This window comes from Sinocyclocheilus grahami, unplaced genomic scaffold (genome assembly GCF_001515645.1).
Source record: "Sinocyclocheilus grahami isolate Dianchi unplaced genomic scaffold, SAMN03320097.WGS_v1.1 scaffold275.1, whole genome shotgun sequence".
Classification (NCBI taxonomy): domain Eukaryota; kingdom Metazoa; phylum Chordata; class Actinopteri; order Cypriniformes; family Cyprinidae; genus Sinocyclocheilus; species Sinocyclocheilus grahami.
This window is the reverse complement of record NW_015505454.1, coordinates 938,614-959,414: the sequence shown is the minus strand read 5'-3', so window position 1 is coordinate 959,414 and position 20,801 is coordinate 938,614. Positions and strand designations below refer to the sequence as shown.

Below are 20,801 nucleotides of genomic sequence, written 5' to 3'. Positions count from 1 at the left end.
TTTGATTAGGGGTGGAGCTGAACTTTGCAGGAAGGTAGATCTCAAGGAACAGGTTTGGGCACCCCTGCCTTTGCACAAAGATGGATATTTTTAAAGGTGATAAACAACATACTGTTGACCTGAACATTGCACATTACTTGTTGAGGCTTACGTAAAACCACATATGTGGAGTAAGACTATGATATCCTAAAATTCTGATATCTGGTGTTCAAAAGAGTGGGAACCCTGTCAAGTTTTATTTGTATAGTGCTTTTTATAATACACACCATTACCAAGCATCTTTACAGATAACATTGTTTATAATACCTTAATGCCTAGCTCTATACATTTAGCAGTTTGGAGCTGGTGATTGGGGTATGATAAAAACAGTCGGAACAGCTGAGAGTTCCTATAGTGTATCACTTTATGAGTTTACTGTATATATGTGGCTAAATTTATAGAAATTGAAAGTTGGGAACGTGAGAAAGAGCAACATAAACTGAATTATGAGCAGCATACACAACATCCAGATTTTATTGAAAAACAGTTGTTTTAGTAAATAACACAAAAATCAGAAAGCAGGTTGAATATTACAAAGAAACAACAACAATGATCAAGGCTCTTAATCTGGTAATGGATGCAGTTATAACTTCCAGTTGCTTAATTAAGTTTAGCTAATTATCACTGCAGTTAGGATCTTAACTAGCTGGTTCTAGGGCTTTCAGGACAGTTGAAACCCAAAAGCATCTTCTGTCTTTGTCTGATCCTTATGCCTCGGCCTCTTTCAGAACATCATCTTTCTGTCGGAAGTAGTCTCTGAACCAGTCAATATGTTCTTTTTTCTGTTGGACCGTGAGTTGGTGATTCTTTGCGAGGCCTGTGATTACAAGCTCCATGAAGTGCCTGACTGGACCCTGCCGGGGGAATGATTCATCAAGGTGCTTCTCCAGGAAAACATGCTCATGGAAGGGCACACTCGCCTCCTCTTCCAGGCCTGAAAAAGTTGCACGGTGTGCGCGAAGAAAAGTTTAAGATAAGGTACAGGATTTAAAAACTTGAAGCTAGATGCAACCTATTCTTGCAATGGAACTCACCAGCCTCATTGTTGATTGGATATTGCCAAAGTTTGCCATCTTTGGTCCACTGGATCATCTCCTCAAAGCCATTCCGAGGCGTTTGATTTGTTGCCTGGACAATTTGATTAGCTAGATCAATGTCCCAAAGAGTAAGGCCTGAAATTCAGTGCGGGGAACGGGACAGGGCAAGTAAATACACTTAGTTTCACTTGGACATGCTCAAATGTGCCAGCTTGAATGGTGTTTATACCATAAAACAAAACTTTTCCTTACCCAGATCTGACAGTGTGTCTTGCTCCATGCCTGCAGTAAAGATGTTCAACCTCTTACTAGTGAAGGGACTCTTCCTTTAAAACAAAACCATGCACAAGTTTAGTGGGAAAATGTATTTAAAAAGAACATTTTATGGAAGTTTTTTACCTTCTGCGGACTGCATCAAGTTCACCGGTAATGCCTCTGTCTTGAGTATATCCCTTTCCATCGTCATCATCAAAACGAATCTGACTGGTAGGTCTGGCGTTTGATCTGCCATTCGTCCTCCTTCCGACTTTCATATCTGCAATTATGTGTCTGAAAGTTTTGAGATGATATCACATAATTGTTCCAACAAATGTACCAATGTTACACTTTATTTACACCATAAGGTCTATAGTTTTATTAACAACTTTCACAACAAGCATTTTTATGCAATCAAAATCACGGAAATAGCAACAGATTTTTTCGTTCTTATTGCGATGTACACCTAAGTGAAACAGACTATGGAAAAAAATGTAGGTCACAGACTTGGTCTCATCCATCGCTTGTTGATTGAATGGCGGCAGATATGAATGTGAGCCGTAGTCGATTGTACGAAAGGGGCGGGTTTAAGCAGACTAAATGATTGGACAAGTCCAGCACACATCAACTGAAGTCTGTTGTTTCAATGGAAGATCAAACTATGATGTTCTGATTCAAAATTTCAAGCTCAAATTATTATCTTTTTTAAATGTAACTTTACACTAAGTTTAATAAGAAGCATTTAGGAAACAGACATCTGAATTGAGCCCTACCCTATGTTCTGTCCGTCTGCTCTCCTCTGGGTGTCAGGTACGGCTTCATGTTTCCTCAGCTGCTTAAGAAGCTCTGACTCAGCCTGATGTCTGTTTGGCAGTGTGGGATATCACATAATTGTTCCAACAAATGTACCAATGTTACACTTTATTTACACCATAAGGTCTATAGTTTTATTAACAACTTTCACAACAAGCATTTTTATGCAATCAAAATCACGGAAATAGCAACAGATTTTTTCGTTCTTATTGCGATGTACACCTAAGTGAAACAGACTATGGAAAAAAATGTAGGTCACAGACTTGGTCTCATCCATCGCTTGTTGATTGAATGGCGGCAGATATGAATGTGAGCCGTAGTCGATTGTACGAAAGGGGCGGGTTTAAGCAGACTAAATGATTGGACAAGTCCAGCACACATCAACTGAAGTCTGTTGTCTCAATGGAAGATCAAACTATGATGTTCTGATTCAAAATTTCAAGCTCAAATTATTATTCTTTTTAAATGTAACTTTACACTAAGTTTAATAAGAAGCATTTAGGAAACAGACATCTGAATTGAGCCCTACCCTATGTTCTGTCCGTCTGCTCTCCTCTGGGTGTCAGGTACGGCTTCATGTTTCCTCAGCTGCTTAAGAAGCTCTGACTCGGCCTGATGTCTGTTTGGCAGTGTGGATGCGGCGGCAGAGACTGCAGCAACCAGCGCTGGATTCAAGGTCCCACTAAAGTACAGAAAAACTTCACTTCAGAGTGGATGCATTGTTTGCTAGTCAGAAATTAAAAACGTATTAAATCATGCATTGTATCATATAATCTTAATTTATTAATTTAGCTATTAGTGTATACATATATAAAGTTGCTCTCATCAGAGGCCTTCAAGTTTCAGCATTACCAATTTGTGGATGCATGTACATATGTATAACTCACTGTTGTTGTGAACCTTCAGCTGTGGCATGCTGGAACATGCTGTGTGCGCTTTCCATGGGCTCTTGGTCGGCACTCACACTAATTCGTGGTGTCTTTGAGGGTCTTATTTTGCGTACGGTTGTGACCTCCACCTTCATTGCCCCAAGTAGCTCCAAAAGACTCTCCTTGCCACTTTTTGTCTTTTCAACCTGCTTGCTGTCCTCAGGTTTATCCACTGTTTCGGTCTCTAACTGTGATGCCAATGTTGCATTTGAAATTTCGGTGCACTCATTCATTTCGGTGCTCTTCTGCCCATCAGTGTTAACCTCTTCTTTCGCCTCATTTTCTTCTGGTCTCTTTTCTTTGTCTTCCGACAGGGATGTGGAGCTCTCTTTATTTTCACTAAAAGAGATGCTACTGGTTCCTAATGGCCTTGCAGTACATGGGGCCCTGAAATAAAGAAATTAGATCAAATGAGTCTTCATAATCAAATATAGAATTAATACATGGGCTGGAATGTATATTTACATTTAGTCATTTAGCAGACACTTTTATCCAAAGCGACTTATAAATTAGGACAATAGAAGCAATCAAAATCAACACGAGCAATAATATGCAAGTGCTATGACAAGTCTCGGTTAGCCTAACACAATACATGTAGCAAGGTTTTTTTGTTTATTTTTTGTTATTTATATAATAATAGAAAAGAAACAGAGAAAGCTAATGTTAGAGGCCTTTTTTAAAGAAATCAAGCAGATAGAAAACGAATAGACTGCAAGAGATAGAGGGTCAAGTGTTAGAATTAATAGAATTAGAATAGAGAGTGCTAAAGTTAGAGGGTCAAATAAAGATGGAAGAGATTTAAATATTTTATATACATTGCAAACATATAATCCACACGCAAATGGAAAATTCTGCAGGCTAATCAAGTGCTACTTTATTCTGATATCTGAGATATTTCCATTTCAGATTGAGATGTTTAACTGACACATAAACATAATTCAACCAGATCAGAGCTGTCACTTGTCAGTGTCTTAAATCTGTAACTTACCAGATAACAGGAGCAAAACTCTCCCTCTCTTTACATTTTGTGGAAGGTAATCGTGTATGAATTAATCCATTTCGAACCTGATAAATATTTATTAACAATCTTCTATACATGATTAACCCCTCTAGAAGACCTCAATGTCGTCCATGCACGTTTCCCTGTGCAGCACAATCAACTGTCCGGCAGGCGCCTGCTTGAGACGTATAAACGTTCCGGGCGCCTTTTTGCATCGACTAAAGAGAACTTACGTCTCATTTGTCACTTATTACGAGTGTTTGAACATTCAGTGATTTTATCTGTTTTAATCTGTCTGTATCACATACATTGCTTTAGGATAATTAAATCGAATTGCGACATGAAAAGGGAACCGTTCATAAACTGGTCCATGGGAGGGGTCCTCTGTCAAACTCCATCCCTGCCAGTGATGGGAAGACCGAGTCATTTATGCGAATTGGTTCTTTAGAACAGTTCGTTTAAAAATGATTCATTGAATCTTTAACGCCACGACGTGGCCTTTGACATCTCTGCGTGGCATTTTACCTGCGTTTCAGCAATGCGTTTTTATTGTTTTTTCAGTAAGGCTGTTCACTGTAATTGAATGTGAGCGTTTATTAAAACCATCGTTTATTTTGCACCATATTTCAGCTCAGTCCTCGATGAATTCGTAACCGTATACTACTAGCATACTACTGTTACAATGTTTGCCATAGAAGCACATGGTAGAAGTAGAAAGAATACCGTGCTAGTGTGCTATATTCACGGTTCATTGAGTCTGTTCAGTGTTCACTGAGTCGAGAACTGCTCGGGCTGAGAGTTATGTTCGTGACCGAGTCGTTTGTTGAAACGATTCATTGAAAAGATTCGACTCCTTTGAACGATTCGTTCACGAACCAGACATCACCTATTCGCTACATCCCTTCTTACATGCGGAGATTGATAACGGACCCCTTTGGAGAGGTCATGACTCTGATCGGTAAGGAGCCAGCATGAATCAATCCATCTCTCTACATATTTTCCGTTGTAAGCGCTTTCGTGAAAAAAGGTAGGCATGCTTGGTGAATGCTTATTGTGAATTTTACGTTGTCACAGTTTTACTTTTAAGATGTTCAATCTCGCTATTCGTAGTGTTCAGTTCAGGTGATGCAAGAGCACGTCTGTCTGGAGCCAGCAGCTTTTGGTCATACTTTCATAAAAGACAGCCACATAACAGCAAAAAAATGTTGCATCAGAAAGGCGTTTCTACTGAAAATAATCGCTGTGGTTGAAGAGCATGGCTTGTGTGAGTTTTTCAAACCCACGTGGTCTGTCATTGTGGCTTGTGACTTTCTCCAGTCAGCACCCTGAACTTTGTTACTAAATGAAACTTGAGATTCAGCTCCATGCTGTCTGCTTATGTAACTTTACGCAGTTATGTACAACGATTTAGTTATACTTCAAACGTACTGTAACTAAATCAACAACAAATTCTGAGTGTTAAGTACCTACCTACTTTATTTTGTTATGTTTTATGGTTTACTTTCTAAAATACTAAGTAAACTTACCATGATGAACTCATTTTTTCTTCTCTCTGTCTCATCTTTTGCACAGATCTTTGATTTAGGACTTTTTGGAGCGCTTGGCACCTTTCATCATGGCACCACATCCTGTGGTTCAGGCAATAATAGACCTCTCTGCTGGTGCTATAGGTAACTTCACCTTACTTTAGGGTCATTCTGGGGTACATATTCCTGGGCCCTATGATGATAGAGTGGGGATTCATTTCATTTCATATTTCAGCACCATCTGCGTTGTAAATCCTTTCTTTTGTCAGCTCTTATCTGGTGTGTTTTTGCTTACCCCTGTGGTTTCACAGTCGGGACCCATTGTCTCAGTAGTAGCTCTTATCTGGTGTGTTTTTGCTTACCCCTGTGGTTTCACAGTTGGGACCCATTGTCTCAGTAGTCCCTACACCACACACACACACACACTGACTTGTTCTGTCTGGCTTAGATCATGCTGATAGATGGGTGAGGATGTTTGTAGTGTGTGATACTGTTTGTGGATTCATTGTAGATCATTGCTTTATAACCCTTAAACAAATTTGTACTGCAACTTTTATTCTGTCATTTCAAACCATGCCAATTAAAGTTTGAAAAACAAGTAAGAGCAATACACACAAATGTATGTATATAATGATGATTGAAGGCTAACGATGTCATTCCTACAGTCCATTTGTTTGAACAATAGAAAAAGGTTATCTCTCTTTCTGTTCTCCCGATTCTCTTTCCTCTTTAGGGGGCACAGCTTGTGTATTTAGTGGTCAACCTTTGGACACGGCTAAGGTGAAAATGCAGACATTCCCAACTTTGTACAGAGGCTTTGTGCACTGCTTTGTGTCTACATACAGACAGGTGGGCCTTCGAGGGCTGTATCAAGGTACCACACCGGCCCTCATGGCCAACATCGCAGAGAACTCTGTGCTCTTCATGTGCTACGGCTTTTGCCAAGAGGTGGTTCGCTTCATCTCTGGTCAGGAGAAAGGGGCTGCGCTCAGGCAAGTTCTATCTTTATTATGAACAGTACATTTACATTTATGCATTTTGGTAGATGGTTTTATCCAAAGCGATTTGCATTGCGTTAAAGGGTTAGTTCACCCAAAAATGTGAATCACTCGAGGCATCCTAGGTGTATATGACTTTCTTCTTTCAGATGAATCCAATCAGAGTTATGTTAAAAATTGTCGCGGCACTTCTAAGCTCTGTCATTGCAGTGGGCGGGTGTTTCTGTTCAACAGTCTAAAACACATTAAATAAAGTGCGTGCATCCGTAATAAAATGTGTCTCACACGGCTCCGGGGCATGAATAAAGGCCTCCTGTAGCGAATCCATGCATTTTTTTTAAAGAAAAATATCCATGTTTCAAATGTAATAAACACTTTTCTCTCACTTCTGCTGACTGTCGTATGTGGAAACGTTCTGGCGGATGACGTAGGACGTATGTGTGTCGCGCGCCTCTGAGATATGCTAGTCTCACAAGTATGTTTAAGAAAGCAAAGTTTCTTTACTTTAGCAAAGGAAAACCAGTCTCCTCTTGGCTTATATTGAAATCCTCCTGTATTTTTCTTTACAAATCCTCGTTTTGTGCTTCTAATTCCTGACCGGCGTTTTGTTTTGTTCTCTCTCTCCGCGTTCGTCACTAATCACGCAACGCTGACATCATCCGCTGGAACTGCTTTCGCGCATGACCGATGGCGGAAGTGATAGAAAAGTGTTTATTAGGTTTGAAATATGGATATTTATCTTACAAAAACGCATGTATTCGCTACAGGAGGCCTTCATTCACCCCCCGGAGCCGTGTGAGGCACGTTTTATTACGGATGCACACACTTTATTTAACGTGTTTTAGACTGTTGAACAGAAACTGCAATGATAGAGCTTAGAAGAGCCAGGATAATTTTTAATATAACTCAGATTGGATTCGTCTAAAAGAAGAAAGTCACATACACCTAGGATGCCTCGAGGGTGAGTAAAACACAGGCTAATTTTCATTTTTGGGTGAACTAACCCTTTAAAGTGATACAATTTATCCGTTCACACATTCCCTGGAAATCAAAGCCATGACCTTGGAGTTGCTAGCGCTGTGCTCTATTGTTTGAATAGTATCTAATAATTAGTTGCTAAAAAGTTCCAATTATTTATTGGAAGCTCTAAAATAAATGCATGATGGAAGGGTTTTGCTTCTAAAGTAGTCTTTATTTATTTATTAAATTGAAAAGTTATGCAGAGGAATTTTTTTTTAAATATATAAATAATTCATTCTCTGCAGATAAAGTTGTTCCATTGGTTGTACATATTCAAAATAAATTTTAAATGGCTTAGGATATTATTTTAAATATTAAATACTTTTTCTTTTTTTAGATATTTTTGTCTAAATATTTTTGTCTTTTTCCCTAAAAATGTGTATATTGCGATGCAACACAACACTGTTAAAAAGTTTGGCGGTCAATAAGATTTGTTTTTAGAGTTTTAAAACAATTTTCTGATCAGATCACAGAGGCTGCATTTATTTGATTAACCCCTTAACTGTCACCGTCCCAGTAGTAAAGTCCCTGTGGGACGCTTGGCGCTCTTTTTTGTTGTTGTCCTTTTTCTCTATCAAATCTTTTAGTAATCATAATAAATTATATATCATTTGAAAGCTTTGAAGCCCAAAATTCATCTTGTGAAAACCAATTTGAAATCGGACATTGCGTTACCATGGAAATGGTACTTTAAAATCTTTTGGCGGTCTCCTCCCCCTTACTGGGCAGTGTCAAGTGTCATATTACAAAATGCATTAGGGTCTTTTAGAATCAAACCTTTTTATAATCTTGACAAGAAACATATCACTGGAAAGGTCTGAGTCTCAGGATTCCATACTTGGTGGTTATTTTGAGATAGTAATATTGACAGAGAAATCTAGACATTTATGACAGAAAAATGCATAAAAAAAATTCAATGGAGTTTGGATGGCACCCAGTGGCTGTTTGTGGTATGACGCCCTAAATAAAATCTCACAGGAACCTTAATTCTTTTCATATCAACTTCAAATTTGGAACATAACTTATTTAGACATAAGGCTTAATTTTTTTTAATCAATTTTAGAGTAAAACCTGTTATGTAAAATATGTATTATAAATAAAATAAAATGAATATAGTGCATTTTATTTACAGTAAATTTAAACTTCTATAACTTTTTGATACTTCAATTTTTTGAAAAAATTCCACTTTTGCAATAATCCGCAAAATTATTTCTTCTTCAAAAAGAGACCAACCTTAGGTCTGTATTCCAAAGTGTTCATAAATTACAACAATTTAAGTTTGGATAGTGCACTTTCATGCCTATTTTAAAAAATGGGGGGTGACCGTTAAGGGGTTAATATACTGGAAAAACAGAAATATTTCTATTTAAAAACCTGTTTTCTATTTGAATATATTTAAAAATGGGATTTATTCCTGTAATGGCAAAACTGAATTTTCAGAAACCGTTACCCCAGTTTTCAGTGTCACACGATCCTTCAGAAGTCATTCTAATATGCTGATTTGCTGCTCAAGAAACATTTCTATTATTATCAATGTGCTGCGTAATATTTTTGTGGAAACTTTGATGGAAACGTCTATTCTTTGCTGAATAGAAAGTTCAAAAGAATGGCATTTTTTTAATAGACATTATTTTGTAACCTTATAAATCTCTTTTTGATCACCTTTGATAACTTTAATGTGTCTTTGCTGATTAATCTAGATTAATCAGTATCCTTGTATTAATTTCTTAAAAAAAAAAAAATCTTACTGACCCTAAACTTTTGAATAGTAATGTATATACATATCATGATCACAATTTTAGTATTTTATAATTTTTTTTTATATTAACTCTTCTTTCCCATGTGTGTGATTTGTTTATGTCTGTTCAGTGATGTGCAGAAAGCGTGCGCAGGCTCTGTGGCCTCTGTTTTCTCCTCTCTGGTCTTATGTCCCACTGAGCTGGTGAAGTGCCGACTGCAGGCCATGCATGAGATGGCCGCTTCCGGCAAGATCGCCCACAGTCAGAAGTAAAGCTTGAGCCGTCCTTTCTGTGGATATTGCGCACGTTTTTATTTACTTTTAATTGCTAGTATTACTCCTGATATCATTTACCTCTTTTCTCGTTATGCATGTTTGTGTTTTTCAGCACAGTTTGGTCTGTGATGAAGTCCATTATGCATAATGATGGTCCTGCAGGGTTCTTCCAGGGTTTAACCACCACAATTGCCCGTGAGGTGCCTGGATATTTCTGTTTCTTTGGAGCATATGAGCTCTGTCGCTCTCTCTTTGCTGAGTACATGCACTGTGGCAAGGATGACATAGGTATGGAAACAGTTACAGTTTCTACATGTTATCTTTAAAATGATTAAACGGTATTGACAACATAATGACTAACAGCATACTTTGTTTCTCATTTATTGATCGGTCTGCTATTTTTTCTGTTGTGTTATTATTGAAAAGGCGCACATGAATCAGTCATTAGGAGGACAAGGACAAACATTTAAAATCAGTCGGTAATCTATGAACTCTTTGTTTTAAATATAGCCGGTCGTTCAGTTTGCTCAGTTGATAGCGACAGAGACGCATATCTCTTGTAGGCTTTAGAAGTCCCTTCTCTCAGGTAAAAAGTCAGGATTTTACCCATTAAAAGTTTGGGGTCAGAAAGATTTATTTAGAACTTGTATTCTGTGACGATGTATTAAATTGATCAAATGTGACCGTAAAGGCTTTTATCTTGTTACAGAAAAAGTATTTAAAATAATTGCTCTACTTCTTCTGTTCATCAGTTTTCATCAGCTTTGCCATCACTGGAATAAATTACATTTTAAAATATATTAAAATAGAAAACACTATAATAGTTACCAGTTTTTCACAATATTACCCGTTTACTCAATTTTTTGATCTAATAAATGCAGCCTTGGTCAGCATAAGAGACTTTTTCAAAAAGTTTTCAAAAGCATTAAAAATCTTACCGCCCTCAAACTTATGAACGGTAATGTAGGTTCTGTATTTGTTTTAGTTTTTCTAGTATTACTCCGGTTTCCTGTGTTTGCTCATGATTGTAACGTGCTTGCTGTATATTCTCACGTGTGCTATGTTCATGTTAATTAATGTCAGCTTTAATAGGTTGGTGTGTCTGTGTTTTGTAGGGGTAGCCCCTATTGTGTTCAGTGGAGGTTTGGGGGGAGCTTGTCTCTGGCTTGTGGTGTACCCCATGGACTGTGTTAAATCCAGAATACAGGTCATGTCGATGACAGGCAAGCAGTCAGGCTTCTTCAAGACTTTCATGCATATCTTCAGAACGGAAGGTATGAGAAAGATCTGTTTTTCTATGCCAAATTGTATTGTGTATAAAAATTGTAAATGAACATTACATGAAAGCCCTGTTTTTGTCTCATTTTCAGGTGCAAGGGCTTTATATTCCGGTCTGACTCCCACAATGATCCGTACGTTTCCAGCCAACGGTGCTCTGTTCTTAGGTTATGAAGCCAGCCGCAAAATCATGATGGAACAGTTTGACAGCTGACCCTATAACAGCACCCTTTTGTTCTCTGGTTGGATTTTTAGCATTTTTAAATGAATTGGCTCTAATTCACCATGGCCAGTCTACAGTATTTCTTTCAACATGCCATGGTTTGCACACACTATTTTTTATAAGGATGCTTTGCTTTGTTTTATTTCTTTGATAACACTTTACAGTAAGGTTACACTTGTTTAGTGAATGCATCGGGTATTATGAACTATCGCTGAACAATAGTTCTTAAAGCATTTATTAATCTAGGTTAATGTATAAATATACTTTTGTTAATTCATTTGTTCATAATACATGAATGTAAATGTATGCAACACAAAATGTTAATTTTAGTAGCACATGTAAACATTTACAGCATAATGTTAACCAATTGTACTTTACTGTAAAGTGTTACCATTATTTTTTTTTTTATGTTAAGGTGTTTTTATGTGGCTAAACCTTGGGCTGACGGTCTAAAAATGTATCCGTTGTGCTAGTAACATTAGTCCCATAACTCCTTCATGCCTACAATTGGAAACATGTACTCTATATACGTGCAATTTTCAGGCTATTTGCCAGTTTCATAATTCGCAAAGTCCTGTTGAATGAACTCTAACTATGCAATTAAGTTTTGAATGCTATTCTCTTGAATACTTATAGACATGAATGATCTGACTGCCAACAAACCCTAGTTTTAGAAATACACTAAGTTAGTTTAATCAGCATAACCGTAAGCTTTGTATGTTTGTGTTTTGTTTTAGTATTTCAAGTGAGGGGAAAGAATGCCTTACTTATAATTTCACGTTTTTCTTCAACTTTTAAATACGGTGGGGTTCAAAAGCCTGAGACAACTTTGCTTCTAAGTTGAGCTCCACAGAGCATGCTGTGCTTCAGTTCTAACAAGGAAATCTGTGTTTATGTGATTAACCTCAAATTTGGTTACTGGATTGGTGACCTAGAAGTAGTGGAGAGTCATAAAAATGTCTTATTCACTCGACTTTGTAACATTTCTTATTCGTTTTAAATGTTTGAAAAGAACTAAACCTTTTAAAATTGAGATTGTCAATGTGACCCATTTATATGTGGATGTTTTTGTATGTGAGCATATGCTCGTCGTTCTGCCAAAGAACATTTACACTGCAGACAGACTCTACATACATATTTCAGATCTAGATTTAAAAATGATGTACTTGAAGTCAGCAGTACAGTATAGCAGTATTACATTTTGTGACATCACCGCATCTGAAATGTACCGACTGTAAATAATCTGCCATTTGATTCTGGTCTGAAAGAGTTCGGTTTGTATAGTTAAACACCACCTCTCTACCAAGCTGAATAACTTTGTAAAACCAGGATTGCATTTTTTGAGGGTTGTTCAAGAGATTTTAATTAACTTGATACAAAAGCATAGATTTCTGGGGAGAATTAAATTGTGTATATGTGAATTAAAGTCTGATAAAACACACAAACCACACTGTAACCGTTTGGATTTTATTTATATTTTAGTATGTTTATTTCATTTCTAAACTATAAAAATACAGATAGATACAAAAAAAAGTGTTATGCCATTAATTAAAGCCATTTTCCTTTCAAATATTCTCACTGGAAGTCATTGTACATGAGCTTTTACTAGAAAAACAGTATTAAGCCAAAACATTAATAGGTGAAAACAAGCTTTGAAGAAGTGTACGCAAACAAACTCATTAAAATGTTCGGATAGCATCTTCCACAAGAGGCAGCTGGTTATATGAGATGCGAGTTATGAGGATATGATTTCTCGGGCACCTGGAGCAGTCAGGGATTACAGCGGCTACAAAATAACAGTAGAAAGTGTAAGAGAAAAGCATGCTTTTTTCATCACATTTATATTTATTAGATAGCACAGTAGAGAACACAGGACAGGAAAGCATTAGGTGTTTTGTAATAATACTGTTTAAGTGTACAAATTCAATTGTATACTCGTATTGAATTGAAGATTAAAGTTTTGGCATTAACAGATGTGAAAATGAATAACAGAGTAAAGTATTAAAATTGCTGCAGATAAAATTCGTCTCTGGATAAATGTCGACATTAAGTGGTATGACATTTCTTAAATATTCACTGTGTCGTCTTATGTTATAATTAGCCTTAACTAGGCTAGTTTTTTTGGTAATTTAATGGAAAGGAAATATAATACAAAGTAAAGTTTTATAAATGTAGTCTACATAAAGAAATGTTCGAATTAAGATATAAAAAATGACAGTCTGTGAAAAGGGTCCATTGTTTTGAACATGTTTTGTACTAATTTTAAATGATTATGTTTTCACACTGATGTATCAGAACTAGATTGTGCCACCACTCCTTTTTGCATTCCTCATTCTCCACTCTTGTTTCTCAACTCTCTCTCACCCCTTTCTCTTTGCAGGTTCCACAGAGGCAGCCGAAGAGGCCGTTGATCATCTGTATGGCACAGAGAATGAGCTGCAGAGCGCTGGTCATCAGCAGTGTTGAGAACAGACCCACATTAAACTCCACCACATTCTTTGGCTCAGTGCAGGTTCCCCACTTGCTACGGTCCTTAAGGTAACTCTCTTTTCTGAGAGATACAGACAAAACACATTTATACATATCTAAACAGTAAGGATTGTCATTACGTGCTCTAAAGTGCTGAGGTGTGTCTCTTACCCGTCTTTGAAGGGAGTTCCCCAAATAATAAGGAAATGTTTACAGTATGGCCCGTTGATTAGACCCATCAGTGCCACTATGAAACTGTAAAGGGCACCAGCTACACCCACTGCTGCAAATAAAATGGACAGGAACATCTAAAAAAGAAAATGCATCATCAGAATGATTTGTGACCCTGGACCACAAAACTAGTCATAAGGGTAATTTTTTTTTTAAATTGAGGTTTATACATCATATGAAAGCTGAATAAATACGCTTTCCGTTGATGTATGGTTTGTTAGGATTGGACAATATTTGGGCGAGATACAACTATTTGAAAATCTGGAATCTGAGGGTGCAAAAAAAATCGAAATAATGAGAAAATCACCTTTAAAGTTCTTAGCAGTGCGTATTACTAATCAAAAATTACGTTTTGATATATTTACGGTAGGAAATGTACAAAATATTTTCATTGAACATGATCTTTACTTAATATCCTAATGATTTTTGGCATAAAAGAAAAATCTATAATTTTGGCCCATACTGTGTTTTTTTTGGCTATTGCTAAAAATATACCCAAGCGACTTAAGACTGGTTTTGTGGTCCAGGGTCACATTTAATTTAAGCACATAATATACAAGAAATTAATTCAATCATGCAATTACTGTGAATTGTTGTGTCTAAATTTCCCCGCATGTTCATATTGAAGACATCTTAAGAACCATTTCCTAATCACACAACAACATGGCCGAAAAATGAACTTCTACAAATCTGTCACTGCTCAGTTGAGGTTCTGCAAATATTTGCGATGAGGGTACATTTTTCAAGCCACATGTCAGACTCATGAGTCACATCTTTATAGATTTTCTCAAAAAAGAGGAACGCCCTGTGTATTTTCAGACAGGTCTGTTCTTCACGCTTACAGGCACATGTTCTTCACATCACGTGTATTCGGTTCCATTCTAAATACATTTATTTGTCTTAGTTTGCTAAGAGAAGATTCAGTCCACAACTTTAACACAAGTTCTTCCTTAACTTAGCATGCAGCGTCATCACAAAACATTGATCTCACAACAGATGTCGGTAACGTGATTTACTTGTACATATCAAGCTATTTAAAGGTGACAAATGCATCACTTTTTTTTCCTGGGCTCGTAAAGAGGCAGTGGACAGTCTTCTTCATAACTAAATTTCTAAAGGATTAGAGATATTTATAATCTTCAGACTAAAAATAAAGTGTCTGTTGGTGTCAGGGTTGGAGCAAACTCACCCCACAGCGATTAGCACAGCAACCCTGCTTTCCAGTCAGGTGAATGTGCAATGCTGGAATCAGCACCTGGAGGAGAGAGAGGACCATTCTTTTAGATTATCATCACTTTGACAGAGTTTGGATTGACTTTAACACACAATAAATGTATTCTGTACATTTTTGTTTCAAGGTCACTCTGTGGATTCACTTTGATTCCCATTTGGTGTGACACTACTGCAATAGCTCTCTAGTATAATCACTCTTTGGCTCATAAAGATAGGTGTTGTCCATGAAACATCAGTATTTTTTTTGAATCTCATGGTTTCTCATAAAACAAGGCAAACATCTTTTAGTACATTCCTTTCCCAAATCAAATTAAGACTTGGCCTATTCTTACAAAGGCAGCTTATTCGTAGAAACACGTGACTGACAAGCCCCAAACTAAACTTAGAATCATATCTAGACAATAGAAATTGTCATACGGTGCATAAATAGAATTAGAATTGTATATAGTTCAACATTACTTTGTTTACAATTCAATAAAGTCAGACTTACCAGAATCCCCCCTCCAACTAGTCCTCCCATGTATTTGACCTCCTCAGTAATTTGTTGATTCTGTGCATACTTTACATCCCAGCCAGGAAAAAACAGCATAATATTACATATTATGGAGATGACCGCCAGTGGGTACAGACTTGTCCCGACGCAAAGCGCACATTTTCCCGTACACATGCTGCAAGGTGAGTGTTAGTCCGGAAGTCAGAGAACAGCTGTAATTTCTACACTATTTAAAGTAAAAAGCTCCAAGATAAAAAAGAGCTTGACAAAAAGTTTGGTTATGGTCTCTGAGTCGCGCACACACACCCTGAAGTTGTCTGTCTGCCAGAGTGCAGAGGTTTTTATAAACACAGTCATTTATTATTGAGTTAAGATAAGTCCAGCCCATGGAATCCAGTTTAGGTAACCACACCCTGTCCAGAGAATCTCTATCCAAATCATACAATATAAAATTATATTGTTTTATTTCCTCTTGTTTCTTAGCTGCTTGAGATGTACAGTGTTAACCTTTTTTACCTGTTTGTACATATAAACCTTTTAATCCAGAACTCTCTGGAATTCACACGGGCCTGTTTTATAAACAAAAAAACTTTTACAATAACCATCATCAAACATCAAAAACTACAGCTTATATCCCATATATACAAATTTATATTTATACATATTTAATAACATTTTTGTTGGGATCTGTAAACACCACTCTGTTTGTTGTAGCACTTGTTACAGTACATTTTTAACCTGTCAGTGCAGCCCGAGTCAGATCTGACACGAAATGAATGACAAACTGTGGAGAAGTGTGTGTGGGATGGGTGTTGTATTCACTAAATTATGTTTGCGCAGGGTGCTATAAATCAAATGCACCGTGGGACTTTGGACTGTCTCTGTAGTGAGAGAAAAACATCATGACGGTAACACTGTAAAGCAAATAGCGTTATCTAAAAAAACTGTGTGCCGTTTCCTTTCTCAGTATAAAAGAGGAATTATTAAACGACAGTTGCTGTCCAGCCTATTTGTCTATTAACATATACTGATTCTGCTGTAGTAAACCTGAAATTTCCCATGTTATAATATTTCCATTAAAGGAGAATTATAATAAATGTTTGTTTGTCACACAGTTCGAGTTAGTTTTTGATGTTCAGCAGAGTTTATGTTTGAGAAGAGGTGCAGTCATGGTTTATGGAAACACTGCAAGAACTTGCCTCCTTTAAAGGCTTTTCCTGTCTGCCTAACCCCTAATCCTAGTGAACTAAAGCATGCCGACTGACACACCCTATCAGCCAAAACTTGGACAAAAACGTGTTTGTCAAATGAAATGCTTGCATTGGGGACCCAAACACAATTCCCACAAATCAGATTAGCATGACGTCACATTATCCTAATGATGTTTCCTCTCAAACGTAACTTTGTGTTGTTGTCAGTTCAGAAAGTAAAAACAATTCTAAAAGCATACTTAGGCCTTCTTTCTAATTAAGCAAAATAGTCTTGTGTACATGCAAAAGTGTATCTTGTGTGAATGTAAGAAAGCATTAATGTGTCTGTTATTTCTTCGAATTGTCTGAAAGCCTCTTTTTTTTAAGACATAGGCTTACTTCTCTTTGCTTCCTCATTTTCAATATATAAGCTGGATGTCACTATCATTACATTTTGAAGCGTTCTTCCTGTAGTCGTGAAAAAGGGTTCAATGACAGCATACAGTGGTGTGAAAAAGTGTTGGCCCCCTTCCTGATTTCTTTTTTTTTTTTGCATGTTTGTCACACTTTAAAGTTTCAGATCATCAAACAAATTAAAATATTAGTAAAAGATAACACAAGTGAACACAACATGCAGTTTTTAAATGAAGGTTTTTATTATTAAGGGAAAACAAAATCCAAAACTACATGGCCCTGTGTGAAAAAGTGTTTGCCCCCTAAACCTAATAACTGGTTGGGCCACCCTCAGCAGCAACAACTGCAATCAAGCGTTTGCGATAACTTGCAATGAGTCTGTTACAGCGCTGTGGAGGAATTTAGGTCCACTCATCTATGCAGAATTGTTGTAATTCAGCCACATTGGAGGGTTTTCGAGCATGAACCGCCTTTTTAAGGTCATGCCACAGCATCTCAATAGGATTCAGGTCAGGACTTTGACTAGGCCACTCCAAAGTCTTAATTTTGCTTTTCTTCAGCCATTCAAAGGTGGACTTGCTGGTGTGTTTTGGATCATCGTCCTGCTGCAGAACCCAAGTTCGCTTCAGCTTGAGATCACGAACAGATGGCCGGACATTCAACTTTAGGATTTTTTGGTAAACAGCAGAATTCATGGTTCCATTTATCACAGCAAGTCTTCCAGGTCCTGAAGCAGCAAAACAACCCCAGACCATCACACTACCACCACCATACTTTACTGTTGGTATGATGTTCTTTTTCTGAAATGCAGGCTTACTTTTACGCCAGACGTAATGGGACACACACCTTCCAAAAACTTTTATCTCGTCAGTCCACAGAGTATTTTCCCAAAAGTCTTGGGGATCATCAAGATGTTGTCTGGCAAAACTGAGACGAGCCTTTATGTCGGCCGGCCACTCCTGGGAAGGTTCTCCACTGTTCCATGTTTTTGCCATTTGTGAATAATGGCTCTCACTGTGGTTCGCTGGAGTCCCAAAGCTTTAGAAATGGCTTTATAACCTTTTCCAGACTGATAGATCTCAATTACTTTTTCTCTAGTCAAACACGGTTTTCCGGTTTTCGTCTTGGAACTCTGCCATGCAGACCATTTTTGCCCAGTCTCTTTCTTATGGTGGAGTCATGACTTAACTGAGTAACTGAGGCAAGTGAGGCCTGCAGGTCTTTGGATGTTGTTGTGGGGTCTTTTGTGACCTCTTGGATGAATCGTCGCTGTGCTCTTGGGGTAATTTTGGTCGGCCGGCCACTCCTGGGAAGGTTCTCCACTGTTCCATGTTTTTGCCATTTGTGAATAATGGTTCTCACTGTGGTTCGCTGGAGTCCCAAAGCTTTAGAAATGGCTTTATAACCTTTTCCAGACTGATAGATCTCAATTACTTTCTTTCTCATTTGTTTCTGAATTTCTTTGGATCTCGGCATGATGTCTAGCTTTTGAGGATCTTTTGGTCTACTTCACTTTGTCAGGCAGGTCCTATTTAAGAGATTTCTTGATTGTGAACAGGTGTGGCAGTAATCAGGCCTGGGTGTGGCTAGAGAAATTTAACTCAGGTGTGATAAACCACAGTTTTAACAGGGGGGCAAATACTTCTTCACACAGGGCCATGTAGTTTTGGATTTTGTTTTCCCTTAATAATAAAATCCTTCATTTAAAAACTATATCTTTTACTTATTTTTTACTAATATTTAAATTTGTTTGATGACCTGAAACATTAAAGTGAGACAAACATGCAAAAAAACAAGAAATCAGGAAGGGGGCCAACACTTTTTCACAGCACTGTAGGTTGAACTACAGAGCAAAGTTTTTTTTGGAAAGGAACTTTATTGATGTTCAAATTCTGTCGCTCTCCAGTTGATAATATGCATACACCCAAATATAAATGTTGTATTTATAAATCTTGTCTTTACAACATTATAAAAGGTTCATATCATCAAGCCAAACATGCACATCTTAGAAACATGTGAAATCTACAGATGACGTACATTTACTACAAGTACAGAATCACAGTCAAAGAAATCCTTCTGAAAGATAAACTATTTAAACTGTATTTAACTTAAAAAAGATGGGACTTCACAATAGGAACGGTGACTATAAATTCTGACTGGATTATTTAATTTGTCCAGTTTATGTTCTACTACTTATTGTTCTTTATGAGGAATAATACAGATCTCTGAAAGATTTAAGATAATTCCATGCTTTATTATTTAACAATAATTTAAAAAGTGTTTAGTCAGGAAGTGCATGTGTTTTTTTTATATCGTTTTATTTGTTATATTTTATTTATTATATCGGCTGTATGAGCCTCGAGCGCCCCCTGTAGAAACACATTGTCCTCTATTTGATCCCTCCGCCCCCCAGTGCTGATGGCAAGGCGTTTGACAAACATTTGCGTACATTTGTGTAAATACAAAACGTCTGATTTGTGAAAACCGAAAAGTAATTCAGATCATTTACCTTAATTAAACCACTTCAGGAAAATGTGGCTCTCATTTCTGTAGCGGTGAAAACCTCATTAGACAGCTGTTGCAGTGACTAACCAGAGACGCCCCTCTAAACTTCAACATCATTGGAGAGGCTTGCTGTGCTGTCAAACTAGAGACATTTTGCTGGAAATTACAAAATAAGACATATTTTGACAGGTCATTGGTTTAAAGTTCAGAAATGTTTTGCTTATACGTAAGAAAAAAGACGACCAAAAGTCTCTCATTTAATTTGGAATGACTAGTTTAACCCTGTAATTGGTTATTTATTGCTGTCGAGCAGTAAGTTTAATTGACATTATTTTCCCTGCTTCAGATTTGCGTTGGTACACGAGAACACGAACACTAACGGGGATACATAAACTATGGACACGTCTGATGAAGGGAGGATGTCTCGTTTGAAAGAATTTTTGCTAACTTTCTTCATGCCAGAAAAATGTTATGACCAGTTTTTCCTTTACTTCAACTTTATGCACGGTGAGAGACAGCGTTCTCTTGACTAAACATATGCAAATATATTCAAACATGCCCTGGTTTGTAAAAACATGTCCTCCAAAACAATTTAATTTTACAGTGGGCAATACATTTAACATCAATTTAACACATTACATTTACAGATGACTGGTTGTAATGATGTTTAATGTTAGCCACAGCTGACTATTATTCAGTATCCAGTGTGCTTGTAAACATTACAGAATATGTCTTTACTGTTTTTGTCCGTGTTGGTCTCTAGTTCCCTGTCTGAAGATTGTCTTAAGTAAAACTATGGGAATATTGATTTTGGTGGGAATTGTTATTGGTAAGTAGTCTATTTTACATCATAGTTCATGTCCTCCAAAGTTGAAGTTATAACTTTGTTTTCTCTGCTTTATATCTTGTGCAACTGTGTTGCATAGTGTGTGTGTGTGTGTGTGTGTGTGTGTGTGTGAATCTCCTTGTTCCCACAGCTCCACTCCCTCAGATCTGGAAAGTTCTTTGGTCTGGAAGTTCTAATGGACTGTGTATGACCTCCAATTTTCTGGAGCTGTTGGCCATCTCTACTCATGCAGCTTTCTGCTACGCTCAAAAATTTCCCATTGGGTAAAACAGCGCTGGCATTAATTC

The 20,801-nt window shown here is 37.2% G+C and overlaps 4 protein-coding genes across 7 annotated transcripts in view; 2 read left to right on the top strand and 2 right to left on the bottom strand.

Moving 5' to 3' along the window:
- Window positions 1-487: 487 nt before the first annotated feature.
- On the bottom strand, window positions 488-4,248 carry mrps31 (mitochondrial ribosomal protein S31). The gene is made up of 7 exons (XM_016291689.1): window positions 4,062-4,248; window positions 3,032-3,460; window positions 2,674-2,826; window positions 1,476-1,625; window positions 1,329-1,402; window positions 1,074-1,211; window positions 488-973 (listed from the first exon to the last, which is right to left on the bottom strand). The coding sequence occupies exons 1-7, from the start codon at window positions 4,169-4,171 to the stop codon at window positions 747-749; spliced, it is 1,281 nt and encodes a 426-aa protein (XP_016147175.1). The 5' UTR covers window positions 4,172-4,248; the 3' UTR covers window positions 488-746.
- Window positions 4,249-4,793: 545 nt separating this feature from the next.
- Window positions 4,794-11,413, top strand: slc25a15b (solute carrier family 25 member 15b). 4 transcript variants are annotated; one of them, XM_016291686.1, is made up of 8 exons: window positions 4,794-5,100; window positions 5,184-5,337; window positions 5,646-5,743; window positions 6,333-6,591; window positions 9,487-9,624; window positions 9,744-9,919; window positions 10,747-10,905; window positions 11,002-11,413. In XM_016291686.1, exons 3-8 carry the CDS (start codon window positions 5,689-5,691, stop codon window positions 11,121-11,123), a joined length of 909 nt encoding a protein of 302 aa, XP_016147172.1. In that variant the 5' UTR covers window positions 4,794-5,100; window positions 5,184-5,337; window positions 5,646-5,688; the 3' UTR covers window positions 11,124-11,413. The 4 variants fall into 4 exon arrangements, with proteins under 4 accessions (XP_016147172.1, XP_016147171.1, XP_016147170.1 ...); XM_016291685.1 differs by lacking the exon at window positions 5,184-5,337 and having other exon boundaries at window positions 4,794-5,031; XM_016291684.1 differs by lacking the exon at window positions 5,184-5,337.
- A 1,229-nt stretch (window positions 11,414-12,642) lies between these two features.
- tm4sf21a (transmembrane 4 L six family member 21a) lies at window positions 12,643-15,883 on the bottom strand. Its single transcript, XM_016291733.1, has 5 exons — window positions 15,556-15,883; window positions 15,022-15,087; window positions 13,773-13,909; window positions 13,497-13,683; window positions 12,643-12,918 (listed from the first exon to the last, which is right to left on the bottom strand). Exons 1-5 carry the CDS (start codon window positions 15,730-15,732, stop codon window positions 12,910-12,912), a joined length of 576 nt encoding a protein of 191 aa, XP_016147219.1. The 5' UTR covers window positions 15,733-15,883; the 3' UTR covers window positions 12,643-12,909.
- A 3,595-nt stretch (window positions 15,884-19,478) lies between these two features.
- Window positions 19,479-20,801, top strand: part of LOC107599967 (mannose-P-dolichol utilization defect 1 protein-like) — a 1,956-nt gene continuing 633 nt past the window's right edge. Inside the window, exons 1-3 of the mRNA XM_016291721.1 lie at window positions 19,479-20,174; window positions 20,431-20,496; window positions 20,645-20,777. Of these exons, the coding sequence (XP_016147207.1) occupies window positions 20,063-20,174; window positions 20,431-20,496; window positions 20,645-20,777 (311 nt within the window). The 5' untranslated portion in view covers window positions 19,479-20,062. The remainder of the gene's footprint in view (window positions 20,175-20,430; window positions 20,497-20,644; window positions 20,778-20,801) is intronic.

Coding starts and splice junctions, on each gene's coding strand:
- mrps31 (XM_016291689.1), bottom strand. CDS start 4,171: ATGTATAGAAGATTGTTAATAAATATTTATCAGGTTCGAAATGGATTA. Junction 1,626..2,673: donor GCAGACGGACAGAACATAGG/GTAGGGCTCAAT, acceptor CAAAACTTTCAG/ACACATAATTGCAGATATGA. Junction 1,212..1,328: donor AGACACACTGTCAGATCTGG/GTAAGGAAAAGT, acceptor ACTGAATTTCAG/GCCTTACTCTTTGGGACATT.
- slc25a15b (XM_016291685.1), top strand. CDS start 5,689: ATGGCACCACATCCTGTGGTTCAGGCAATAATAGACCTCTCTGCTGGT. Junction 5,744..6,332: donor CCTCTCTGCTGGTGCTATAG/GTAACTTCACCT, acceptor TTTCCTCTTTAG/GGGGCACAGCTTGTGTATTT. Junction 10,906..11,001: donor GCATATCTTCAGAACGGAAG/GTATGAGAAAGA, acceptor TCTCATTTTCAG/GTGCAAGGGCTTTATATTCC.
- tm4sf21a (XM_016291733.1), bottom strand. CDS start 15,732: ATGTGTACGGGAAAATGTGCGCTTTGCGTCGGGACAAGTCTGTACCCA. Junction 15,088..15,555: donor TAGTTGGAGGGGGGATTCTG/GTAAGTCTGACT, acceptor TCTCTCCTCCAG/GTGCTGATTCCAGCATTGCA. Junction 13,684..13,772: donor GGAACTCCCTTCAAAGACGG/GTAAGAGACACA, acceptor TGTATCTCTCAG/AAAAGAGAGTTACCTTAAGG.